Source organism: Malus domestica, chromosome 04 (genome assembly GCF_042453785.1).
Source record: "Malus domestica chromosome 04, GDT2T_hap1".
In the NCBI taxonomy this organism is placed as follows: Eukaryota; Viridiplantae; Streptophyta; class Magnoliopsida; order Rosales; family Rosaceae; genus Malus; species Malus domestica.
The window spans coordinates 13,738,477-13,762,261 of NC_091664.1; the positions used below are offsets into that span (position 1 = coordinate 13,738,477).

The window sequence follows — 23,785 nt, forward strand, 5'->3', positions numbered from 1 at the left end:
GTTGGATATCCTTGCCCATAGGACACACCACATGTAGGGACACTTTGCATTGTGGTCCTTTCGGCATATTGTGACAATTGAGAAGTAAGTTTTGCCAATTGAGCTTGAATGGTAGCAAAATCCATGTCTTACTTCTCTAGTCCCTAAAATCAAGGAAACAAAACTAAATCAAATATCACAAGTAAAAATAAAAGACACAAACAGAAACAAAGTCAGTAACTAAAACAAAAGACATGAAAAAGAAACAACGGGGGATTAGCAAAGTTGCTAATCCCCGGCAACGGCGCCAAAATTTGATGCGATGAAAGTTAAGCACTCAAATTAAACCCTCTTTTGACAATTGTAGTATATGTATAAGTAGGGATCGTTCTGGACCGGGGATTAGGAGGGATTGCTAATCTAAACTAAACTGACTTACAAAAAGAAACTTAAAAACACTTAACTAGACTCTATAGACTTAAAACACTTCAAAACACAAACTAAAATAGATTATAACTAATTAGACACACTAAAGTAAAGGGGGATTGGGTTTTGGACGAAAATAAAGTAAAACAAAACAGAAACTAGAACTAAACAGATTTGCACGAAATTGGTTGTTTTGGATGGATGATGGGCTAGCTAGAAGGTCTTTCTCCACACATGACACACTTGCATACAAATCAATCTCCAACTGCTTTTCAATAAACTATGATGCTTAACACCCCAGATTAACCGTGATGCACAAATTAACCCTCAGATTTTCCTTTACTCATTGAATTGGATGAATGCATGTGACAACCCAAATCATTCTCTAAAAGTCCCCTATATGAATGCATAATAGAGATACAATTAAAGATCATTAAGTTCCATGAAAATCATAAGCGTTGATGAGGCAATTGTAACTATGAATGCATGATACGTTTGCCAAGAATTCAATTAACGCGATTGTGACAAGCAACCTTCACTACTCATGAATATAAACTTGTAACGATTAGGTGAAACTTATTTATATCCTAGCATCAAATTCATGCATGAAAACTAAGTATGCATCCTTAATAAACATACACAAATCCGTTATGAATAAAATAGATAATTGAATTGCAATCCCAACTTATCAAATCACAATTGGAAGAAATCAATTCATATTGCAAATATATTCATGGTTTCGAATTCTCCTCTAGCCAAAAGAGGTTTAGTTCCTCATACTTGTAATTAAACAGAAACAATTGAAATTAAACATTGAAAACCAAAGTAGAATACACCTAGAATGCTCCAGCAATCCAAATTGAATGACTAGCACAACTCCAAGCAATCCTCCTTCCTTGCAAATATGCGGCACCAAGGTGTAAGTGGTGAATGGATGGTCTCTTGTGGTGGTGGATGGATATAGGTGAGTTATGGTGAAGGGTGGAGAGTTGTGTAGATGATGTGGTGTCTTTGGATGATGGCCCCCAAATTATGGTGAAGGGTGGATGTATTTGTAGGCTAGGGAGAGGAGTGTATGGAGTTGTAATGAGTGGATGTAATGGGTGTAGTGGGTGAGTGTTGTGGTAATGAGTTGATGTAATGGGTGTAGTGGGTGGATGTTTGGTAATGAGTGGATGTAATGGGTGTAGTGGATGAGTGTTTGGTAATAAGTGGATGTAATGGGTGTAGTGGGTGGATGTTTGGTAATGAGTGGATGTAATGGGTGTAGTGGATGAGTGTTTGGTAATGAGTGGATGTAATGGGTGTAGTGGATGAGTGTTTGGTAATGAGTGGATGTAATAGGTGTAGTGGGTGAGTGTTGTTGGGTGGTTGAAATGAGTGGATGTAGTGGTAGGTGAATGTGTTGGGTGGAATGAGTGGATGTAGTGGTAGGTGAATGGATGTGTTGGGTGAAATGAGTGGATGTGGTGGTAGGTGAATGTGTTGGGTGGAATGAGTGGATGTGGTGGTAGGTGAATGGATGTGTTGGGTGAAATGAGTGTGCTAAAATGGTTATTTATAAGGAGAGTATGATGCACAAACTTCAAATTTCATCCATTCCTTTTGCTCCAAGCATATGCTATCCATTCCATGCCCAAAAATGCTCCAAAATGCACTTCTTTGCCACATTAACCCTTTGGACCTACAAACACAGGAAAATAGCTTAAAATACTAAAATAACTACGGACTAACAACATAAATGCCAAGAAACAAGCTAACTAAGTCGCATAAATATGCTCCTATCAAGGTACGATTCTTAATTCACTCTTCTGTACTTACTTATGCTTTAACGTCACGTGTGAAGTGGGTTCATACCCGTTCACCAGTGCATTCTGGTAATTAGGCACTTTTAGGTTTAAATTTATTCACAATTTTCCCACATCAACACATTTCATGGCTTCGTCACCTTCCAGGTGTCGGCCAGCACAGCTCGATTCAGAATCCTAGTGGACATTTCGGGTCGGGGTGTGTCATCTACACTAAGGGGGTGGGGGAGTGGCTAAGCCTCACAATGGGCCTGCAATAATGTGGTTCAAATTTGCCTTTGGTGAGAATCGAACCTAAGACCTCTCACTTACAAGTGAAGAGGAATACCACTAAACCGTAATCACGGTTCTAAAAGACGCTAGGCGCTAGTCAAGCGGCGGGCTAAGGCCTAGCGCCTAGGCAGCTAGGCGGGCTCGGACTAGGTGGATTTAAGTGAATCTATTATATTTCGTGTAAATAAGTGACTGTTTATACTTAAAAATTAAATAAGTGCTTATGTACTTAAAAAGGTAAAACTAAAAAATTATTTTGAATAAATAATTATAAATATGGATATATGTGTAAAGTTTAAGGGCTTTATATGTTAGTTTCATAATGTTTTTCAAACTCATTCAACAAGTGGGATGTTAGGTGGCACGTTGGTATTTGGAAACAATTAAAAATAGGTTTGTAACGTGGGATTGGCATAGGAAGCTTTCCTCTGCATCGTCTTCTTCCTCGGAAAAAAGCTGGGTTCCTCATTCTCCATATTAAAAACAGAGGCCCTGCGTCTTTCCTTTCTCAACCATGCTCAGACCTACTAAGCCTCCAGTGCCTGCCTAGGCGCCCTAGTCACCGCCTAGCACCCTTAGGCACCTGCCCAAGCTCTTCAGGTGCCCGCCTATCATCTTATTCGATTTTCCTCCCGATTTGGAACGAATCGGAGCTAATGACCACCGTGTAGCGCCTAGGCGGCCGATTTTTAGAACATTGACCAAAGTACTAAGTGGCATTGTTGGTCTTTTATATTGATTATTATATAATTTTATATAAACAAAAATATAAACAAATGATTTTATAGTACTAATTTTAGCTAGCCCACCCAAGAAAAAAATCCTAGCTCCGCACTTGCTCAAGTTGTTTCTTTGCCATTGGTTTCATATTTAAGAATGATCCATGTTTGCTTTAATTAATACCAGCCTCTCTGCACGCTAGTCATGCGTGCCAGAGGCATTTTTGCATCACGGGGGCTACGCGCCCCTAAAGGTGTATTATGTTATTTTTATTCCATTGTAATTGTCAAGATATATTTTAAATGTATTGTGCAAAGATGAACTTTTTCTTTACCATGCACGTCCTAAAAAGTTGTCATGTTTTTCGTTTTCACTTTGCATAAAGTAATGATTTAAATGTTATTCATGCAATTGTCAAAATATAAAAGAGTAGATAAAGTCCATGAACAATAGTAAGTAGATGTAAATAAAAAAAGAGTAGATAAAAACATTAAGTACTCATAGCAAAATACAAAACAACTTAAATGTCAAAATATAAAACCTACATCACAATATGTACAGTATTCACAATACCCATAAAGTCTATATTGCACTATTTCTTTTGAAAAGAAAGTTTACATATTGACATCAATGCTACAATTTCCACCCATTTGTTCCTGATTGATTCTTCAAATTTTCATTGCCAATCTACAAACGATAGTGAGAAAATTAAAAACCAAATAAAAAGAGTTAATTGATAAGTGAGAAATGCATACTGAAAGGTTATCGTTAATAAAGTTGTTACCTATTAGGAATCACCATAATTAGCTGGAATGAAGCAAGACTTCTTTGTATACTATAATTAGCTAGAAAAAGATCCGCATGTGAGAGGCATTTTCTTTAATCACGGGCGCTACGCTCCTCTTAAGATGTGTTGCGTTAGTTGTTTTCTTTCTCATACCGCATCATAAAAATAAAATAGAACATACACTTATAAATAAAAAGGAAATAGAGCATAACTAAGCTGTGTGTAAAATGCGTAATAAACAAAAAGTTCTTTGCATGCAAAAGCACGTTTGAAGATGTTAACGAAGAATAAAGGAAGAAATACAGCAAGGAACCAAATAATAGTGTTTGATACAAAACTAAACAATTAATTCATGACAATAAGCTGAGCAAGAATTTATATGTATCATCTTGTCCTTAAAATACCACAAAATACCACAAAATACAGCTCACTTAAATCTCATCTCTTTGAACACTTTATCTTATTAAAAGCTGCTAATTAAATATGAGTTGATAGGGTTTGTGGCTTCATAATATAATTTCTACTATTTTTCTTGACATATGTGTTAAACTTTCCCATTAATTCCACCTGCAAGCTCTTCCGTAATTTCAATGCTCCCACAACTTTTAGTACTTTTACCATGGCTGCAAACGGATCATTGAAATGAGAATATGAGTTGAAGTGTAAATTGCATAAAGTAGTAATTAAAATGTACATATGTAGACAAAAAGTTAGAAATGAAATAGTCGTATCAAATTAGATTGAATCCAAAAGCTCAATCAAGATAATATCAAATGTAAAATTCCTTATTGTGATTTCGTTGCCATGTTGAGCTGTATAAATTTCTTATTGTTACCAAAATCTAAAACAAATCAACCCATGTTCGTAGAACGTGGTACATAATAACTCATTTATTGCATAATAAGGATCCCTTGTTCATTGGCAGAAAATATTAAATAGAAAACGTAGTTAATCCTTCTTTTGCATAATCTTTGATATGAGCTCTCAATTTGGATTAGAGAGGAAAGCATGCAATTCTATAAAGTGCTCTCAAACATTAACAACCAATCTGGTATGAATTTCGAAAATCTCATGTAACAAACTTTATAGGGTAAATTACATAGTAGCCCCTCAGGTTTAAGGTTTCTTACAACCCCATACAACATCTTTAAAACATTTTACTTTCATACCTCATGTACTATTTTATTTCAAAATAATACCTCCGTTACATTTTCCATCCATTAATCCGTTAAGTGCTTACGTGGCTACCACTTTGTGCCACGTGGCAAAATAATTTTTTTTAATTTTAAATTTTTTTTTTAAAAAAAACCTAAATCTTCTTTTAAAAAAAATAAAAACCAACAGCTGAGAGAAATCACCCACCCCCGTGAACCCCCCAAACCAGAAGCCCAGAAAGAAAATCCATCTCCCCCTGGGCGATCCACTTCACCCAGAAAAACCAACCCCCTCCCTCGCAAAACCCCCAGGACGCTCCCTCACCCGCAAAACCCCTTCCTGTGACCCACCTCACCCAGAAACCCACATCCCTTCCTTTGTACCCACCCTTTTCCCTCCTCTATACACCCCCACTCCTTAAATCCACACCCATTCCTCCCACCTCACGAAACCAGTGATGACGGGATATGGGTTTTTTTTTTTTGGGTGATAGGAGCATATTTATACGCCGTAGTTAGCTAGTTCTTATGCATTTTCGTTATGTTTTCTTAGTTTAAGTAGTCTTTTAAGCTAGTTTTATGTGTTTTCAGGTTTTAAGGGCAAAGCATATAAAAAGATGTATTTTGGAGCCTTTTGGAGCAAAATGGAGCTTGGAATGAATGTCACATATTTGGAGCCAAAGGTTTGGACGAATTTGAAGACTTGAAGATGATGATTCCTACTTGAACAAGGTTTCCTAGTTGAAGTAGGAAAGTGCTTACATGAAGAAGGATTCCTAATCGACGAAGGATTCCTAGTTGAAGATGGATTCATAGAAGAATGAAGATTCCTACTCAAACAAGGTTTCCTGCTTGAAGTAGGAAAGTTAAACCTAATTGGCCTTGAGTTTCAACAACAAATAAGTTTTCCAAGTCAAAGAAGGAAAAGGAATCCAAAAAGAAGAAGGATTGATCAAGACAAGCTTTCCTATTCCTAATGTGCAAAGGTTTTAGCTACAAAGAGGAGTCCTAAACACTTTAGGACACCTTAGCCTTATCCTAGAGGAGTGCCTCACCAATTTCAGCAAAGAGATCTATTTTCCTTACCTTAGCCTTATCCTAGAGGAGTGCCGCACCAATTTCAGCAAGGAGATCTATTTTCCTTGCCTTGCAAGGCTTTCTAGAAGCCTTATCCATTGTTTCCCTTTGCTGCCGCAACTATTGGACCTTTTCCCCTTTTAATTCTGATTTCTAAGCCTTTTTCCTTGTGGATTTGGGTTATCCAAGTCCATATCTGATTACCCTAGGGTTTTAAGTGCTTATATATACTCTCATTCACTCCTTGGCTGAATTACGACCTCCCATATACATCATTCACGCCAGAAACATACACCCACTCTTTGCCGCAGCCTTCCACCACCATTCTCTCTAATTCCAACCAAAAATCATCCCTTGCCGCACCAACCATCAACCCTAACCACTACCACACTCTCCCCCATCCATTATACACCATTTAATAACCCAAAACCTGTCCACAAACTCTCTGCCGCAGCAAAGAGGAAGGAGGAACTTCGTGGATGCACTTGCTGTCCAAGTTGGAGTATCTAGATGTTTTCTTTCCTTGGATTTCAATGTTTAAACTTATTTATCTTTGCTTTGTGCGTATGAGGAACTAAACCCCCCCTTGGCTAGGGGGGATTTGAAACCATGTTTATGCTTGCTATATGATTTGATTATTTCTAATTGCGTTTCATAAATTGTGAATTCAATTTACTTATCTATATGAATTAAGACTGATTTGTGTGTGTTGGTTGAGAGTGCACGCTTAATTTTCATGCATAAGTTTGATGCTAGGGTATAAGAGAGTTTCACCTAATCGTTATGAACTTATATTCGCAAGTAGTAAAGGTTGTTGATCACAATCGTGTTAAGTAAATTCTTGGCATAAGTTTCATGCAATTCATAGTAACAAGTGCCTCGCCAATGCTTATGGTTTTCATAGAACTTAATGATCTTTGCTTGTATCTTTGTTATGCAATTCATGCAGGGAAATTGTGAGGAATGCTTTGGGTTGTCGTATGCAATTCATCCAATTCGATAACTTTAGGAAAATCTGAGGGTTAATTAGTGCAATTCACGATTAATCTGGGGCATTGGGAATTCATGGTTTATTGAGAAGCAATTGGGAATCGTTTTGTATGCAAGTGTGACATGTGTGGAGAAGAACCCCTTAGCTAGCTTTCCACCCATTCACTTTAACCAAATTCGTTTTAAAATCTGTTTAGTTTACAAAGTTTCTGTTTGTTTTCAATTTTCGTTAAAACCAATTCCCCATTTATTTTAAAGTGTTAGATTAGCTAGAAATCAATTTAGTTTGTGTTTTTAAGTGTCTTGAGTCAAGTTATAACCTATTTTCGTCCAAATTGTGTTTTGTGTTCAAAACTGCCCAGAAAGTGTTTTTAAGGCAGTTTTAAGTGTTTCTGGGCTGTTTTGAGTCTTTTGGTTTGTTTTAGTGTTTTAGAGTTTAGTTTTGCATTCTTTGAGTCTAGTTTAGTGTTTTAAACTTTGGTTTTACGTTTTGAGTCAGTTTTCAAGTGATTTAGCAATCCCTCATAATCCCCGGCCTAGAACGATCCCTACTTACATACTTTGCTACAATTGATAAAAAGAGGGTTTAATTTGTGTGCTTATATATTTTGCATCACTAGGTTGCAGGGGAAGAAGATAAAGATGGGGGAAAAGACAAGAGGAGGAGGAGAAAGGGTGGGGAAGACGAATTGAAGGGCTTTTTCTTTGTCTGGATTGCAGGGGGAAGAAGATGAAGATGGGGGAGAGGAGAGGAGAGGTTTCTGGGTTTGGGGATTGCGGGGAGAATATAGGAGGAAGAGGGGGATAAGGTTTCAGTTTTTTTTTTTTTTTTAATTTAGAAGATTTAGCTTTTTTTAAAAAAAAATTAAAAAAAAAAAATTTTGCCACGTGACACACATTTGGCAACCACGTGGCACAAATGTGGCAGCCATATCAGCACTTAACGGATCAATAGATGGAAAATATAACGGATGTATTATTTTGAAATAAAATAGTAGTGAGGTATGAAAGTGAAATGTTTTAAAAATGTTGTATAGGGTTGTAATAGACCTTAAACCTGAGGGGCTACTATGTAATTAACCCAACTTTATATTAATTGGAAAAACCTCCATAAATGAAACCGATGATGAAAGAAGGACAAATATAAAAGGGAGGTTTCCAATTTCCAAGTCTTAAAAGAGCAACATAATTAGCTGTTGTTGTGACAAAAATGTCCACACCTTCAAAAATGATTACTAAATTTTTTTTCTTGATATACTAACAAAAACAAAGAATAACATATGCACACACATCCTTGAGAATAATGAACAACCTTTAGATAGTAATTTCATTAAAGATATAGGATAACATATTTCGTTTTTCGCACTTTGCAAGAAGATCACATAAGGAAATATTTGTCTTCCTGCATGCATTGCATAAGAGCCATAAATAAATGACTTACATAAAATGAAGATTGAGAATGGAGCAAAAAAAAACAGAAAGATAAAACAACCAAAACAGAGAATGGAGCAATTATTTTCAAATTGCATACCAATTGATTGCCTGGAAGAATATTTCTGATCTCTCTCTATCTACTTCCCTCTCCATGTATTTGTAGCAATTGATTGGACACCTTCCACAAAGAAACCACACATCATTAGCTGATTTTTTCAGTGAAACAATTTGATTGATGCAAAAACCAAAATGGAATACCTCATAAAAATAAAATACCAATCAAACATTCAAGAGAAAGGAGACACAGAAAGGGAGAATTCTCGACTTTAGGAGTGTGCTTGAAATGTTGTAAAGCCCTGAAACTGGTACAATTTAAAGTTTAAGTTCGTATGATTATATTTCTATATAATAGCATCAAAAATGGACTAAAGTGTAGAATATCAATATCAATTTAATTATTAACCAAATCTCAATAACTATAAAAGTAAATCAAAGAAGAAAAAAGCACATATCATGCCCATGCATGTACGTTTGCTTCTGCACATGAAAAAGGAATACAAATGAAAAGAATACACATATGAATAAAATTAGACATCTATATACATTTACCATCCTGACCACTATGAAAAATCTTCCTCGTAGCCAAAGTCATAGATTGCAAAACCACGCTTCTTCAAACATTATTTTAACAATAATTAGGGGCTATGGTCATAAGAAAAAATAGAATGTTCAAAAGACATAAAAGTGGAGATTTACCTATTAGAACTGAAAAATTAGTGCAAAAGGTTTGAAAATTACCCAATTAGATACTGAAAAAGACAAAGATGAGATGGAGTGTGAAGGTAAAATTAAGATTGGCAACAATTAACAAATTCCTCCCTTCAATCTTTGGATAGTGTTCCTTGTTGGATTGTTTTTTCTGAGAGACAAATAAAACAATAACTGTCACAGGCGTTTGACAATTACCAAATCTCCTCATTTGCCTAGCATTTAGAAAGGAATTCATAAATAAAAACATAATTGACGTACATCTTACATCATTAATGTGTGGGTTTTTTCAAGTCTGGTTGAGCAAACTATGTCAGTCTTAACTAATTAAACTATGTCAATCTTCTCGCAAGAAATAGGCATGGATGCAATGTAATTGTGTTTCCATGAATTTTACACATGGTATAACCTATATCTGATTTCCTTGGAAGCCTGACCGCCTTTGCCGGCTAAATCTCTGTCGTCAGCACAATCATCGTCGGCGTAAACCAATCTGGGCTGTTTATTTAGAGGCATGTACACGTCTTTGTGGTAGATCAGCGTCAACTACTTCTCCAAGTCCATTGTATATGACAGAAAAGCGAAGTGGTAAGATTAGAAAAAAAATGTCGTACTCAGTGCACAAGGCTCCCGCTTTAAGCAGGGTCTGGGAGAGGTGAATGTCGACTAGCCTTACCTCCATTTATGAAGTGGTAAGATTAGAAGAAAAAAAAAAAAACCGTACATGCACAATTTTTTGCTGCAATTAAAGGATTGACAGAACAATTGGAAAAATAACAAAAAGAGAGAATGAAAAGTACATGTTAGAATTGGGGTTAGACTCCTCCGTTGAAAAGTAAAAAAAAAAAAATATTCGGAAATACATCCGAATTTAAGATCATACCCCAAAAAAAGGAAAAGAAGGTGAGATATTTGATGATACATGCAATGTTTTTCTGGATTCATGATTTTCTTGGCATGCAATTTGTTAATTTGTATGGGAAAATTGACTGATGAAGGCAGAAGAGCCTTTTGGAGTTGTAGAAAACAACTCACCAAAAGAACATCTGTTACAATGAAGCAAAAGCAAAAATGGAGTTTCTGTAATAGAAGCAGAGGATTACGGTGCCGAACTGCCGATGGGTGAATGTTGGGGGTGGATGGAGAAGCAAATCTGAAAAGGTTGAAATTGAACATTCCAATCTCCTTTTCAGAACATGGGTCGTACATGGAGACGGCAGTTTCCATCGTTAGATCCTTGCAACTGCCGTTTTCCTCGTCCAGTCCTTTTTTTGTTTTTTTTTTTAATATATCATGTTTGGGATCACTAAACTAAGGGGCCAAATTCATTGATGAAATTTATGATGAATATGCGAGGGTGGGTGTGATTCATCCAACCAATAGTAACAATCTTTGCTAGTGTGTGTAAACAGTATCCCTCAGGCAACCATTTCCCATAAGTGTTGTGTTTCATTTTTACTATTTTACCCCTATTATAAGCGGTTAGTTTTGAGTTATCTCTCTCATTAAATGAGGATATTTTTGGTATATTTAAATGCTTCACCAAACTGAGGCTCTCACTTTATATATATATATATATATATAACATAATATTTTGAAATATGGGTTGGAGTACATATTTTATCAATATGTCAAATTGTCATGTAAGCTATTAAATTTTAGGGACTTTTAGATCTAGGACCAAAAATATCGATGGTTTTTAGGAGTGATTCCAGTTATCAAATTACATGTTTTTATTTCTTTTATACTCTTTTTTTATATTTTCTAAAAATATTAAAAATCAATTAAAATCTTCAAATATCTTATAACAAAAAAACTAATATACTAACATAAATCTATCTACAAAACATTCTACCTTAACTCAAGTAACAAAAATATGAATATATATATATATATATATATATATTGTGCCTATAAATAAAATATGAAACCTAAGTAAAAGGTAGAAAAAACATAATATACCTACAAGTAAGACACATTAATTATAAATTACACAAAATCACCTCAAATTTAGGTCACATAACAAACTCATACCTTATCATTTGAACATTGCAATGTCATACGTCAATTTATGAATTCGTTCCAATGTCGTACCTTCGTCAGTCAAACCATCTAGCTAACTGTTAAGTGATGACGTGACAAGTCTATGACCTATATTTTTGGTGATGTGGCAGTTAACTGTTGTCACATCCCGCCCCGAGCCCTTACCACATCCCAGGCTTGACTCCACCGTAGCACGATATTGTCCGCTTTGGGCCTCGACCACGCCCTCACAATTTTGTTTCTGGGAACTCACACGAGAACTTCTCAGTGGGTCACCCATCATGGGATTGCTCTCGCGTGAACTCGCTTAACTTTGAAGTTCCTACGGAACCCGAAGCCAGTGAGCTCCAAAAAGGCCTTGTGCTAGGTAGAGATGAGAATATACATATAAGCCTTACAGGATGCTCACCCCTGGGCAATGTGGGATCTTACAATCCACCCCCTTAGGGGCCCGATGTCCTCGTCGGCATACTTCGAGCCAGGGAGTAGCACGATATTGTCCGCTTTGGACCCTGACCACGCCCTCACGGTTTTGTTTCTGGGAACTCACACGAGAACTTCCCAATGGATCACCCATCATCGGATTACTCTCGCGCAAACTCGCTTAACTTCGGAGTTCATACAGAACCCGAAGTCAGTGAACTCCCAAAATGCCTCGTGCTAGGTAGCGATGGGAATATACATATAAGGCTTACAGGATCCTCACCCCTGAGCGATGTGGGATCTTACAATTGTCGCCCTCCTTCCCTGCCCCACCAGCTCCCGCTCTCTCGTGGGCTACATAGGAATACGTGTAAATTGCTTTTCCCTTTCCGCCGTGAAACCCCGATACGCAGCTACACAATTCATACACCTTGAAGTCGGGACCGAGACAATGGAACCGTATGACCCCATTTCCGTTTGCGACGTATTGCGCATTCTCCTCCTCGTACTGGGCCCCGCCTTTGGACTCGACCTAGAACCTGCCTTCACGAACTCCCTGTACTCCTTGAACTGGGCAACTATCTTAGACATGTTCTAAATGGGTCGGGCTCGAAACGGGGTTCGGGTGTTGTCGGCCGACTAACGTGTTTGGGTTTGGACCGCTTTGGCGACAGCGGTGGCGGCTGTCGGTTTTCTGGGTTTTGTCGTGTTGGTGCGTGGGGAGGAAGAAGGATGGATAGGCAGGGTTTGGCTAGGTGGGTGGAGAATAAGGGGGTGGGTCCTATTTTTTATTTTTTTGTTTGTTTATTATTTATTTATTTTTATTAATAGAAGGAGTGGGCCCCTTTTTTATTTTTTTTTATTAATAGGAACGAACCCTACTTGCCACATAATCATTTAATTATCAAATTAACAGAAAAATTAGCAAAGGTCTGTCATTGCAAGAAATTCTAGGATGAGGTATGACATTGCAACAAATTCGAAGATGAGGTATGATATTGCAATGTTTAAAAGATGTATGAGATTGTGGTTCGACTTATGATTGAGGTAGTTTTGTGTAATTATTCCTAAACATAATTAACGTGTGATAAAAGTTGATTATAAAAATTAATAAATGGGGTTTAAAGCAGTACGAAGAACAAGAAATAACAAAACAATAAATTAAAAAAAAATAATCAAAGAGATAATTAGGAATAAATTTGATTTTTATAATAAATCATAACATTGAAGAGATAATTATTGATAATAAAATAATTAAACTTAAGGAATTAGACTTATTTTAATAAATTGGACTATTCTATTGGCTCAAAAAATTTGACTTATATCAAGCTTTCTGTAATTGGAGATACTCTAATTGGCTGAGCAACCAATTAGTTTATTCTAATTTAACATCTCTTTTAGAGATACTCTAATTAGTTGAGCAACCAATAAGTTTACCATGCAACGAGAACAACATACATTTAACAACTTCAACATTTTAGAATGTCTCGTACCATTAATAGGCTATGTAGAAAAAAAATAAACACATAACATATTATTCAACCGAGACACCACGTGACAGTGAACTCACGGTATATAAATATTTATTCCTTACAACATTCTTTTTTTTTATCGATAGTTACTCTATTGCTCCAACATGTAGGCCTCCAATATTCTAAAACTAGCACGGATAGACGTTATTCTAGATTAGATCCAAGTGGTTCTACAACCTATTAGTTGAGAAAATGTGTTCGTTTAATAAGGCAGTTAGAGATCTTAGGTTCAATTCTTGCCAAAGTTAAAGTTGAACCACATTATTATGGCAAGCTCATTGTAAGGCTTAGTCCACTCCACCCCCTTAGTGTAGATACTATCGTCTGTTAAAATAAGTTAGAGGGTGTGAAGAACTTAAAATTTCATTGTGTTGTGACTTATTTTAATCTGACAAGGGAGAGAGGGCCGGTGGCACAGAGAGAGAATAGAGAGAGATGTGTTTGTAAGATTGTGTAGAGGATGTGTTATTCCCCATACGTAGTGCCTTTATTTATAGTAATAAGGAAGAGAAGAATCATTCTCCTCTAAGGAATACAAGTCCTAATAGGGAAAAATAACTAGATCAAATCTAATCTAGGATTTACACAATCACACTTAAATAAGAAGTTTATAACACTCCCCCCTTGAGTAGACCCAGTAGTTTCTGACACGAAACGAAAATGACACGAAAATAACGGGTTTCGGGTCAACACGATAACTAACCGGGTCATTATCGGGTGACCCGTTAAGACTCGTTAATAACAGGTTCTTAACGGGTGTACACGTGGGTAACCCATTTCGACCCATTAAGAAAATAATCATTTTGATAATTTTAAAGTTTAATTACTAAAAGATTTATTATAAAATAAAATAGCCATATTCATATATACAATATATTCTATTTAAATATGTAGTTTTGTATTATTATTCTATATAAGTTTTAAAAAAAAAGTTTTAGTCATTATTTATTTTTATTATGAGAGTTCCTTATTATCATTACTAGGATAAATTTTACTTAACATGTTGTTGTCCAAAATTAAAATAAACTAGTATAGTATTTGTATAGGGAAGAAATAAGAAGACATACATACAAGTATGAAAAATGTGAAAGAATATATAAACACTTGTAATTCATCATTATTCCTCCACAAGTAGATAATGGTTACACTTACATTATCGTTTAGATTTTTAAAATCCTCCAAACCCTCATGAATAATGTTTTTTATTTGAGGGAAAAATTAATAAAATTAATAAAAATTATTGTAGAAGTGCAAAAAATGTATAAATATATATATATATACAATCACTCATAGTGACAAGCTTCAAAATCCAACACTATAATCCATAAACCTTAAATTTATATTTAACCGTCGATTGTCATTTACGCTTTATTCTTCTTACTAAATTTCATTTTTTAAATTTTCTTTTTTGAAAACATGATCATTTGGCAGATGTAAGAAGATGAACGGTTCAGATCTTTAATATCATATTTCGATATTTACGGTTAACTGAAATATAAGTTGATGTCATATAGTTTATAGAAACTTTATAAACATCAAGCAATATTTTCACTAATCGTAAAACTCTGAACATAATATCAACGATCCAAACTGTTCATCTTCCTGCATCCTTTAATAGATAATGTTTTCAAAAAAGAAAATCTGAAAAAACAAAATTTGATGAGAAAAATGAAGCGTAAATGTAAACAACAATCAACGATTAAATTTTGATCTATGATTTATATGATTATAGTGGCGAATTTCGAAGTTAAGCTCTTCACGAAAGTTGTAAAGCTTGTCATTACGAGCATTTATATATTTTTTTCTATATTTTGTACACTTCTAAATTAATTAAAAAACTATTAAAGACTTTACTTAAATAACAGTCGCAAGATAAATGAGAGTAAATTTGTACCGTTGGATTCTATTTCACTTATATTATTAGAACTGTTTTGGATGAAAAAGCCCCTTGTCTATTCCATTATTTTCCAATTTTACCATTTGATCAAAACAAAAGCTCCAATCCCTTTCTCTCTCCCCACTCTCGTAACCTTCTCTCCTGATCCCGCCATCTGTTCTTCCTAGCCCTTCTCTCCCGCCGTATGTTCAGTTTTTCCGGTAACCTCTGTCAGTCCTTCTTTTCTCCTCCCTCGTGTAGTGGACAAGGCTCTTGCTGTAGTTAAAGCATTGGAAGGAAAGGTCAGTTCTTATTTGGTTGAAACACATTGATTTTTTGTTTCTTAGACCTATTTGGACCGATTAGTTACAAATCTTGTGCTAATTTTTCAGTTTAATGTTGGGTATTTAACTATTTGTTTTTATTTTATTGATAGATATTCCTTTATACAGTGATTTTCATTTTTCTTAACTATGAATTTAGTGGATTCAGTAATTTGTTTCTGATTTCTAAACTCTTCTACTTCTGCAGAGTTTGCATTCATTTTATTTGTTTCCATTTCTTTGTATACAATGTTCAAGGAAAAGTTAATTATAGGCAGTTGAAAGCTTGAAATGTTTATTTTTTGCTGAAAGTTTTTGTTTAGCTGCAGTTATTATAATTCGTATCTTTTCTTATATGCCTGATACATTTTATCTACTTTTGGATGTGACAATATGGTATGTATATACTTTTTTAGTATTATATTTTTCATTTGATTATTTATTGGTTTAAAATATATTTTCCTTAACGGGTAATGGGTCGGGTCATATTACCTGTAAATATTATCGGGTCGATTTCGGGTCGGGTCATTTTACCCGTTTATTTTAACGGGTGTTACATGACACGACCCGTTAAGATATCAGGTATGACACGAAAACGATAGGAACACAGAAGACATGACACGAATGTCAAGTCTACCCTTGAGTGTGTAAATACTCAAGTAGATTCGGCATCATGTAAAGTTGAGGAAGTTGACTCGTTGGCTCTGATTCTGGGAACACGCTAGTTTCAAAGTAAAGTAGGAACTTGCATATGGAACTAAGTCTCACAAAAAACCCAACGGCTATGGTAAAACCCAAGTAGGGACAAAATCCATAGTCTATGGAAAAATGCATGAGAAATGCAAAGTCAAATGAAATGTCTACGGGACGTCATTAGTGATATGATCAACCTAAGGTGAGTGCCTCATCAAAACCTCGTTAGGTAGCAAAACCCCAATGGGAAAAATGCTCCTAATCGTAGGGAAAAAGAGTACATTAAGATCAAGCAAGTATACTTTAGGATACTACCCCTGAGTTCGACATAACTCCAAAGAGAACTAACAATGTTACAACTCATAAAGTTTATGGATACCTATTCCTAAAACAAGCTTTTGAAACGTCTCATTCGGTAGTCATTTGATGAACTGGTCGACCTGATTGTCTTATGAATAGATTTGCGTGACTTCAATCTTCAGGTGCTCTTGCTGTTGATGTGAGAATAAGAACTTCGACGTAATGTGGTTGGTGTTATCTCCTTTGATGTAACTCTTATTGAGCTGTTCGATGCATGCTACATTGTCTTCATAGATCGTCGTCAGGATGTCAACGACTAGGTAAAGATTGCAGGAGCTTTTAATATGGCCTACAACTGCTCTTAACCAAAAGCATTCCTGAGTTGCTTCATGTAAGGCTAGAATTTCAGCATGGTTAGACGAAGTGGCAACTAAGGTCTGTTTAGTTGACCTCCAAGAGATTGCGGTGCCTCCAACGGTAAAGATATAGCCCGTTTCATAATATACCTTGTGTGGATCATATAAGTATCCTGCATTGGCATAACCAACAAGGTGAAAATCGACTCGAGATAAGGTGGGTGCGGCAACACTCGAGGATCCGTAGGGATGGAACAAGCCCATATCTGTAGTACCTTTACGGTAATAGAAGATGTCTTTAACACCAGCTCAGTGTCTCCGTGTTGGTGCATTACTGTATCTTGCCAAAAGATTAACTGCGAAGGAGATGTCAAGTTTAGTGCATTAAGCTAAGTACAATAAAGCGCCTATCGCACTTAGATAAGGAACTTCAGGCTCCAAAATCTCTTCATCATCTTTTTTCGGATAGAAGGGATCTCATTTTGCATCTAGCGAAAGAACGACCATATGAGTACTTGAAGGCTTCGTTTTATCCTCGTTAAAGTCGTGCAACACCTTTTGGGTGTAGTTCGATTGATGTACTAAGATTCCATCCGAACAATGCTCTATCTCGAGACCTAGACAGTATCAAGTCTTTCCTAGATCTTTTGTCTCAAATTTCAACTTAAGGTGTGAAGTAGTTCTATCGAGCTCTTCAGGAGTTCCAATGAGGCTCATGTCGTCGACATAAATTGCAACTATCACAAAAGTGGAATATGACTTCTTAATGAACACACAAGGGCATAGTTCATTGTTCACATATCCATGACTAGTCAAATACTAACTCAAATGGTCATACCAAATTCTTTCAGATTGCTTTAAACTGTAAAGTGAACGCCTCAGCCGAATTGAAAGCGTGTTCCAGGGTTTGGAAATATTTGATCCAGTCAATGTAAGTCCTTCGGGAACTTTCATATAAATTTTCATATCAAGATCCCTATAAAGATACACAGTTACTACGTCCATCAGCTGCATGCTCAGTTTTTTTCGGAAACTACCAAACTAATAAGGTAGCGAAAAGTAATCACATCCGTAACGGGTGAATAGGTTTAGTCATAGTCAATCTGTGGGTGTTGTGAGAAGCCTTGCGCAACAAGTCGAGCTTTGTAACACATAATTTCATTATTTTCATTATGCTTCCGAACGAAAAATCCACTTGTAGCCAATCGGCTTCACATGTGGAAGAGTATGAGCTACAGGTCCAAACACCTTATGTTTCGCAAACGAATCAAGTTCAACTTGGATTATTTGTTTCCAGTTTGACTAATCAGTTCTACGTCGACATTCATCAACAAAACGGGGTTCAATGTTAGGGATCTTAACATTATCTTAATAGCTATTGCATATGCTAATGCATAGTTGATGATCATCTCATTTCTACACCAAACATCATCCAAGCTAGCATAATGGATCAAAATTTCTCGATTGTCAGGAGGTGGATTTGTCTCTTCAAAGACGCTTCCATAATCTAGAATTTCATCATGAGTTGGATAGAATGAGTATGTGACAACCAAACTCACGGTAGGCTCAGGAGGAGCCTATGCCATGGGTTACCTCTTTCAGGGGTGTGAATACTTTGAACCAACTAGTCTGCCACTCTTATGTGTAGTGGTAGAGGATTACTAGCCGTTAATGTACGTGGATCGACCAAAGTAGCGTCATGGGCCTTCAAGAGGGAAATATGTCGTACATTTGGTACATCTATCTTTGCAGGAACATTCGCAAGTGGAATATATGATCTTGTCACTAGCACTAGATCGGTGAAAGCATCTGGCATACTCTGAGCTACACTTTGAAGATCTAATATGCAATGCACTTCAGTTTCAAACTGAGCGGTGCGGGGATCTAAGTGAGACAAAGTGAGAGTCGTCCACCATAATTTGCCTCATTCTTTAGGAACGGTGATGTTTTTATCTCCCCCTAACGATGGGACGGTTGTCTCATAGAAGTGACAATCTGCAAAACAAGCGGTAAACAAATCACTTGTCAAAGGTTCTAAGTAACGAATGATTCAAGGAGAATCATATCCGACATAGATTCCCATCCTTTGTTGAGGCCCTATTTTTCTATGTAAGGGCCGCAAAATCGGCTCATAGACCGTGTAACAAAAAACACGCAAATGTGATATGTTGGGTTTGTATCCAATAACCAACTGAATGACGTTATATGGTTGGGTCGCAACAGACCTCAGGCGAACCAACATAGCTGCGTGCAATATTGCATGGCCCCTAACAGTGATCGAGAGCTTTGTACGTATGACCAACAAAAAAGCAATCATTTGTAAACGCTTAATGAATGCCTCTGCCAGGCCATTATGGGTATGAACATGGGGTACTATATGTTCAATTTCAACCCCAACTGACATGCAATAGTCATCAAAAGTTTTAGATGTGAATTCTCCAGCATTATCCAATCGAATAGATTTGATCGAATAATCAGGATGGTGAGCCCTAAGCTTGATAACCTGAGCCAACAGTTTGGAAAGTGCCGCGCTCCTTGTGGACAACAAGCACACGTGTGACCAACATGTGGAAGCGTCAACCAATACCATAAAATATCTAAATGGTTCGCATGGAGGGAAAATCAATCCAAAAATGTCCTCTTGAATCCTTTGTAAAAAGGTAGAAGGATTCAAACGAATCTTGTCATAAGAAGGCTTAATAATAAGCTTTCCCATGGAGCAAGTTTGACATACGATTCCTTGAATCGAACCTAAACTTCAGGTTAGTGCATGCTCGTGTGATGATTTGAGGATACAGTGCATCACTGTTCATCCAGGGTGTCCCAAACGATCATGCCAAAGTGTAATTTCATGCGCAGTCCCAGAGGTAGGGCCTACCACATAATGGCTCTTAATAGGGCACATGGTCGTAGTATACGGACCACTCGGGATACACTCCATCTTCTCTAGAATATGTTTCCAGCTATATTCGTATGAAGTTATGCACAGAAATTCAACTTCGTTTTCTACATCAATAACGTTCTTCCGAAAAGTGGAGAATAAAGTGCCTGATCAATGGTCAAGATTATACCATTGGATAACATTATACGTGCATTACTATATCCTTCAATCAGGTTGGATAGGCTTGAAAGAGTTGTCAGAGGTGCATTCTTAGGTATGAAGTCAGTGAAATAGATACGTTCACGCAAAACAATGTGCATGGTTACACTATCTGCCAGACAACTAACTTTCCCACTAGTCATACCTAGAAATAAAAATTAATTTGAATGGTCATGTGCATAAAAGTTCTTAAAACAAGTATCCATTCAAAATAATTTAAGTATTCAAAGATGGTAATTAAAAACTTAATATCCAAAAACAAATCACCAACAAATAATCCAAACATAAAGAAAAATTGTTCAAACTTAAACAAAAAAACAAAAGGGGGGTTCGGCCCCTATGTGGAATTCGGCCCCCAAGGTTCTAAATGCAATTAAAAATAGTTTATGTCTAAGATTCTAATCTTCCATAGGGGTAACAGCCTCTGGAAAGTCAGAAACATCCATCTTGGTACTCTCCGGTTCATCCACTTACATAAAATTTGATTCAAACTTCTTATGACGAGAATGATATTCAACTACAACCTTTTGGAAAGCACGGAAAACACTGGACCAATGTTCCTTTGAACCACAACAGTAGCACATGTTCGTATCCATGGTTTTAGGTGCTTTGCCCTTATTCTTGAAGTTTGGGGCCTTGGGAGGGAGTGATAGGAGCATATTTATGCGACTTAATTGTCTTGTTCTTGTGCGTTTACATTGTGTTTCCTTAGTTATTTTAGTGTTTAAAGCCATTTTCATTTGTTTGTAGGTCTTAATAACAACCTTGGCAAGAAAAGTGCATTTTGGTGCATGTTGGATCAATATTGGGTTGAAATGGATTGCATGCATGAGGATGGACGTTTTGGGCATATGTGTGTGCATGTGTGTGTGTGCAATTGCAAGGATAAACAATGACAACTCATACACATGCAAACACATGGCAAAAGAGGGAGAAAACACATGCAAAGACACCCACATGCAAAGTGAAAACAAAACTCACGGAAAAGGAGAAGGAATTGTGTGTGTTTTGTGGTTGAAATGATGAAGCATGTGTGTGTAAATGTAAAGGGGAAAACATGGCAGCAAACACATGGCAAAGAAAGCAAACACATGGCAAAGAGAAGAACATTGAAGCAACCACATGGGAGCACACGGCATAGGGCAGAAAATGTGGGTGTTTGGTGCTTGAAATGATGAAGCATGTGTGTGTAAATGTAAAGGAAAATAGGGCAGAAAATGTGTGTGTGTTGTGGTTGAAATGATGAAGCATGTGTGTGAAAATGTAAAGAGGAAACATGCCAACACACACCCACACAAGCTGCACATGCAAAGGAAATGGAGTGGTCCTCTCTCAAGCCTATAAATACCACCTCCCATATTCATCAAAGAGACAACAGATTTTCTCCTTGCTTTGGCCGAAACTTCCCACCACCATTCTCTCTAATTTCAGCCAAAAACCACCCCTAGCCACACCACCCATCAATCCTAAACCTTTCCATACCATTCCCCATCCATTCTACACCATAAAAACCACCCAAAACCGTCCAAAACCTCTAGTGCCGCTGCTTGCAAGGAAGGAAAGAGAAGGAACATCTTGTGCCGTGCCTATGCCCAAGCCTTGGGAGTGTTGGAGCGTTTCTAGGTGTTTTCTATCTTTGATTTCAATGTTTAAATTAAGTTATCTTTGTGTAATTGCGAGTATGAGGAACTAAACCCCCCTTGGCTAGGGGGGGATTCAAAACCATGTTTATGCTTGCTATATGATTTGATTACTTCCAACTGCGTTTCATGAATTGTGAATTTAATTTACTTATCTCTATGAATTAAAACTAATTTGTGTATGTTGGTTGAGAGTGCACGCTTAATTTTCATGCATAAGTTTGATGCTAGGATATAAGGAAGTTTCACCTAATCGTTATGAACTTATATTCATAAGTAGTGAAGGTTGCTAGTCACAATCACGTTAAGTAAATTCTTGGCATAAGTTTCATGCAATTCATAGTAACGAGTGCCTCGTCAATGCTTATGTTTTTCATAGAACTTAATGATTCTTGCGTGTATCTCTATTATGCAATTCATGTAGGGAACTTGTAGGGAATGTTTTGGGTTGTCGTATGCAATCATCCAACCTAATAACTTGTGGAAAAACTGAGGGTTAATTAGTGCAATTCACGGTTAATTTAGGGCGTTGAGTATTCATGGTTTGTCAAAGAGCAATTGGAAATCATTTTGTATGCAAGTATAACATGTGTGGAGAAGAACCCCTTAGCTAGCTTCTCATCCATTCAATTTGATCAATCTCGTTTTAAAACCTATTTTGTTTTACAAAGTTCTTGTTTTGTTTTCAAATTCGTCTAAAATCAATCCCCCTTTATTTTGTTGAGTCATATTAGTTAGAAATCAATTTAGTGTTTTTAAGTGTCTTGAGTCAAGTTATAACATATTTTCGTTCAAATTCTTCCTTAGTGTTCAAAACTGCCCAGATTGTGTTTTTAAGGCAGTTTTGAGTGTTTAGGTGCTGTTTTGAGTCTTTTGGTTTGTTTTAGTGTTTTAAAGTATAGTTTTGCATTCTTTGAGTCTAGTTTAGTGTTTTAAACTTTGTTTTTACGTTTTCAAGTCAGTTTCCAAGTGATTTAGCAATCCCTCCTAATCCCCGGCCTAGAACGATCCCTACTTACATATTTTACTACAATTGATAAAAGAGGGTTTAATTTGTGTGCTTATATATTTCGCATCAGGGAGGTTCCTACCATGTCTATGTTGGAGTTTTGGGCGTTAGTTTGTGCTATAATGTGCTTCAAGCACAACAATCGCCCAAGTAGGTCGAGCTTGATGATTTTTCATCAATAGTTGATTTTACTTTTCAGCGAAAAGTAAAGCAAAGATCAAATCCAAAAACTCAGTGAACTTCTGAGCCCTATATTGTTGCTGCAAGACAATATTGGTAGTAGAGAAGGACAAATAGGTCTCTTCCAGAAGATCCTTTTCGGTCAAGTTCTCGTTACAGTGAGAAGTGATCGGATTCGACAAACTTCAGAATTACATTCATTCACAGACTTAAAGTCATGGAAGCGCAAATGTTGTCAATCATGTCTTGCTTCAGGCAAGAAGATGTCCTTTTGGTGATCAAAGCGATCAGCCAATGCAACCCGAAGTGCTCATGGATCTTCCTCAACAAGGTACTCTGTTTGCAGTGCATCATGAATGTGTCTTCGGATGAAGATCATCGCAGTGGCTTTCCCAGATTCGTCAACCGAGTTGTCCATCTTATCTTCAATGATGGGATGTAAATTCTTTACGGTGAAGTGAAGTTTCCCATCTTGGACCCATTTGAGGTAGTTTCTTCCAGAGACCTCTAAAGTGGTGAAGTCGAGTTTGTTCAAATTCGACATGTCCCTATCACAAAATAAATGGACAAGAATGTGGTTAGTATAGTGGAGAAAAAATCAATCCATTCACATAGGAGTAGAACATTTAGGTTTTAATAGACATGTATTGACTTAAATTTACATGAAAAAAATTCTTTTTTTCATCAATATGTTTTTAAGGAAAACTTCAGGTTTTCAAACAAGGCGTGTTTCTAGAAACTTTAGGTTTCGATAGAAATATGAACTTCAGGTTCATATGTTCCTATAGACAAACACAAATATATATATATATATATATATATATATATATATATATTGGGCAGGTTTTCAAACAAGGCGTGTTTCTAGAAACTTTAGGTTTCGATAGAAATATG

General features: G+C 36.5%; 1 protein-coding gene and 1 long non-coding RNA gene across 2 annotated transcripts; both read right to left on the reverse strand.

The window, feature by feature from the left end:
* Window positions 1-4,406: 4,406 nt before the first annotated feature.
* LOC139195272 (uncharacterized) lies at window positions 4,407-10,665 on the reverse strand. Its single transcript, XR_011580018.1, has 5 exons — window positions 10,452-10,665; window positions 9,826-9,965; window positions 8,907-9,010; window positions 8,746-8,826; window positions 4,407-4,616 (listed from the first exon to the last, which is right to left on the reverse strand). It is a non-coding gene; the product is annotated as an uncharacterized lncRNA (long non-coding RNA).
* A 12,234-nt stretch (window positions 10,666-22,899) lies between these two features.
* Window positions 22,900-23,435, reverse strand: LOC139194999 (uncharacterized). Its single transcript, XM_070820169.1, has 2 exons — window positions 23,227-23,435; window positions 22,900-23,074 (listed from the first exon to the last, which is right to left on the reverse strand). Exons 1-2 carry the CDS (start codon window positions 23,433-23,435, stop codon window positions 22,900-22,902), a joined length of 384 nt encoding a protein of 127 aa, XP_070676270.1.
* Between the last annotated feature and the right edge of the window lie 350 nt (window positions 23,436-23,785).

Coding starts and splice junctions, on each gene's coding strand:
- LOC139194999 (XM_070820169.1), bottom strand. CDS start 23,435: ATGTCGAATTTGAACAAACTCGACTTCACCACTTTAGAGGTCTCTGGA. Junction 23,075..23,226: donor CATGATGCACTGCAAACAGA/GTACCTTGTTGA, acceptor GTAATTCTGAAG/TTTGTCGAATCCGATCACTT.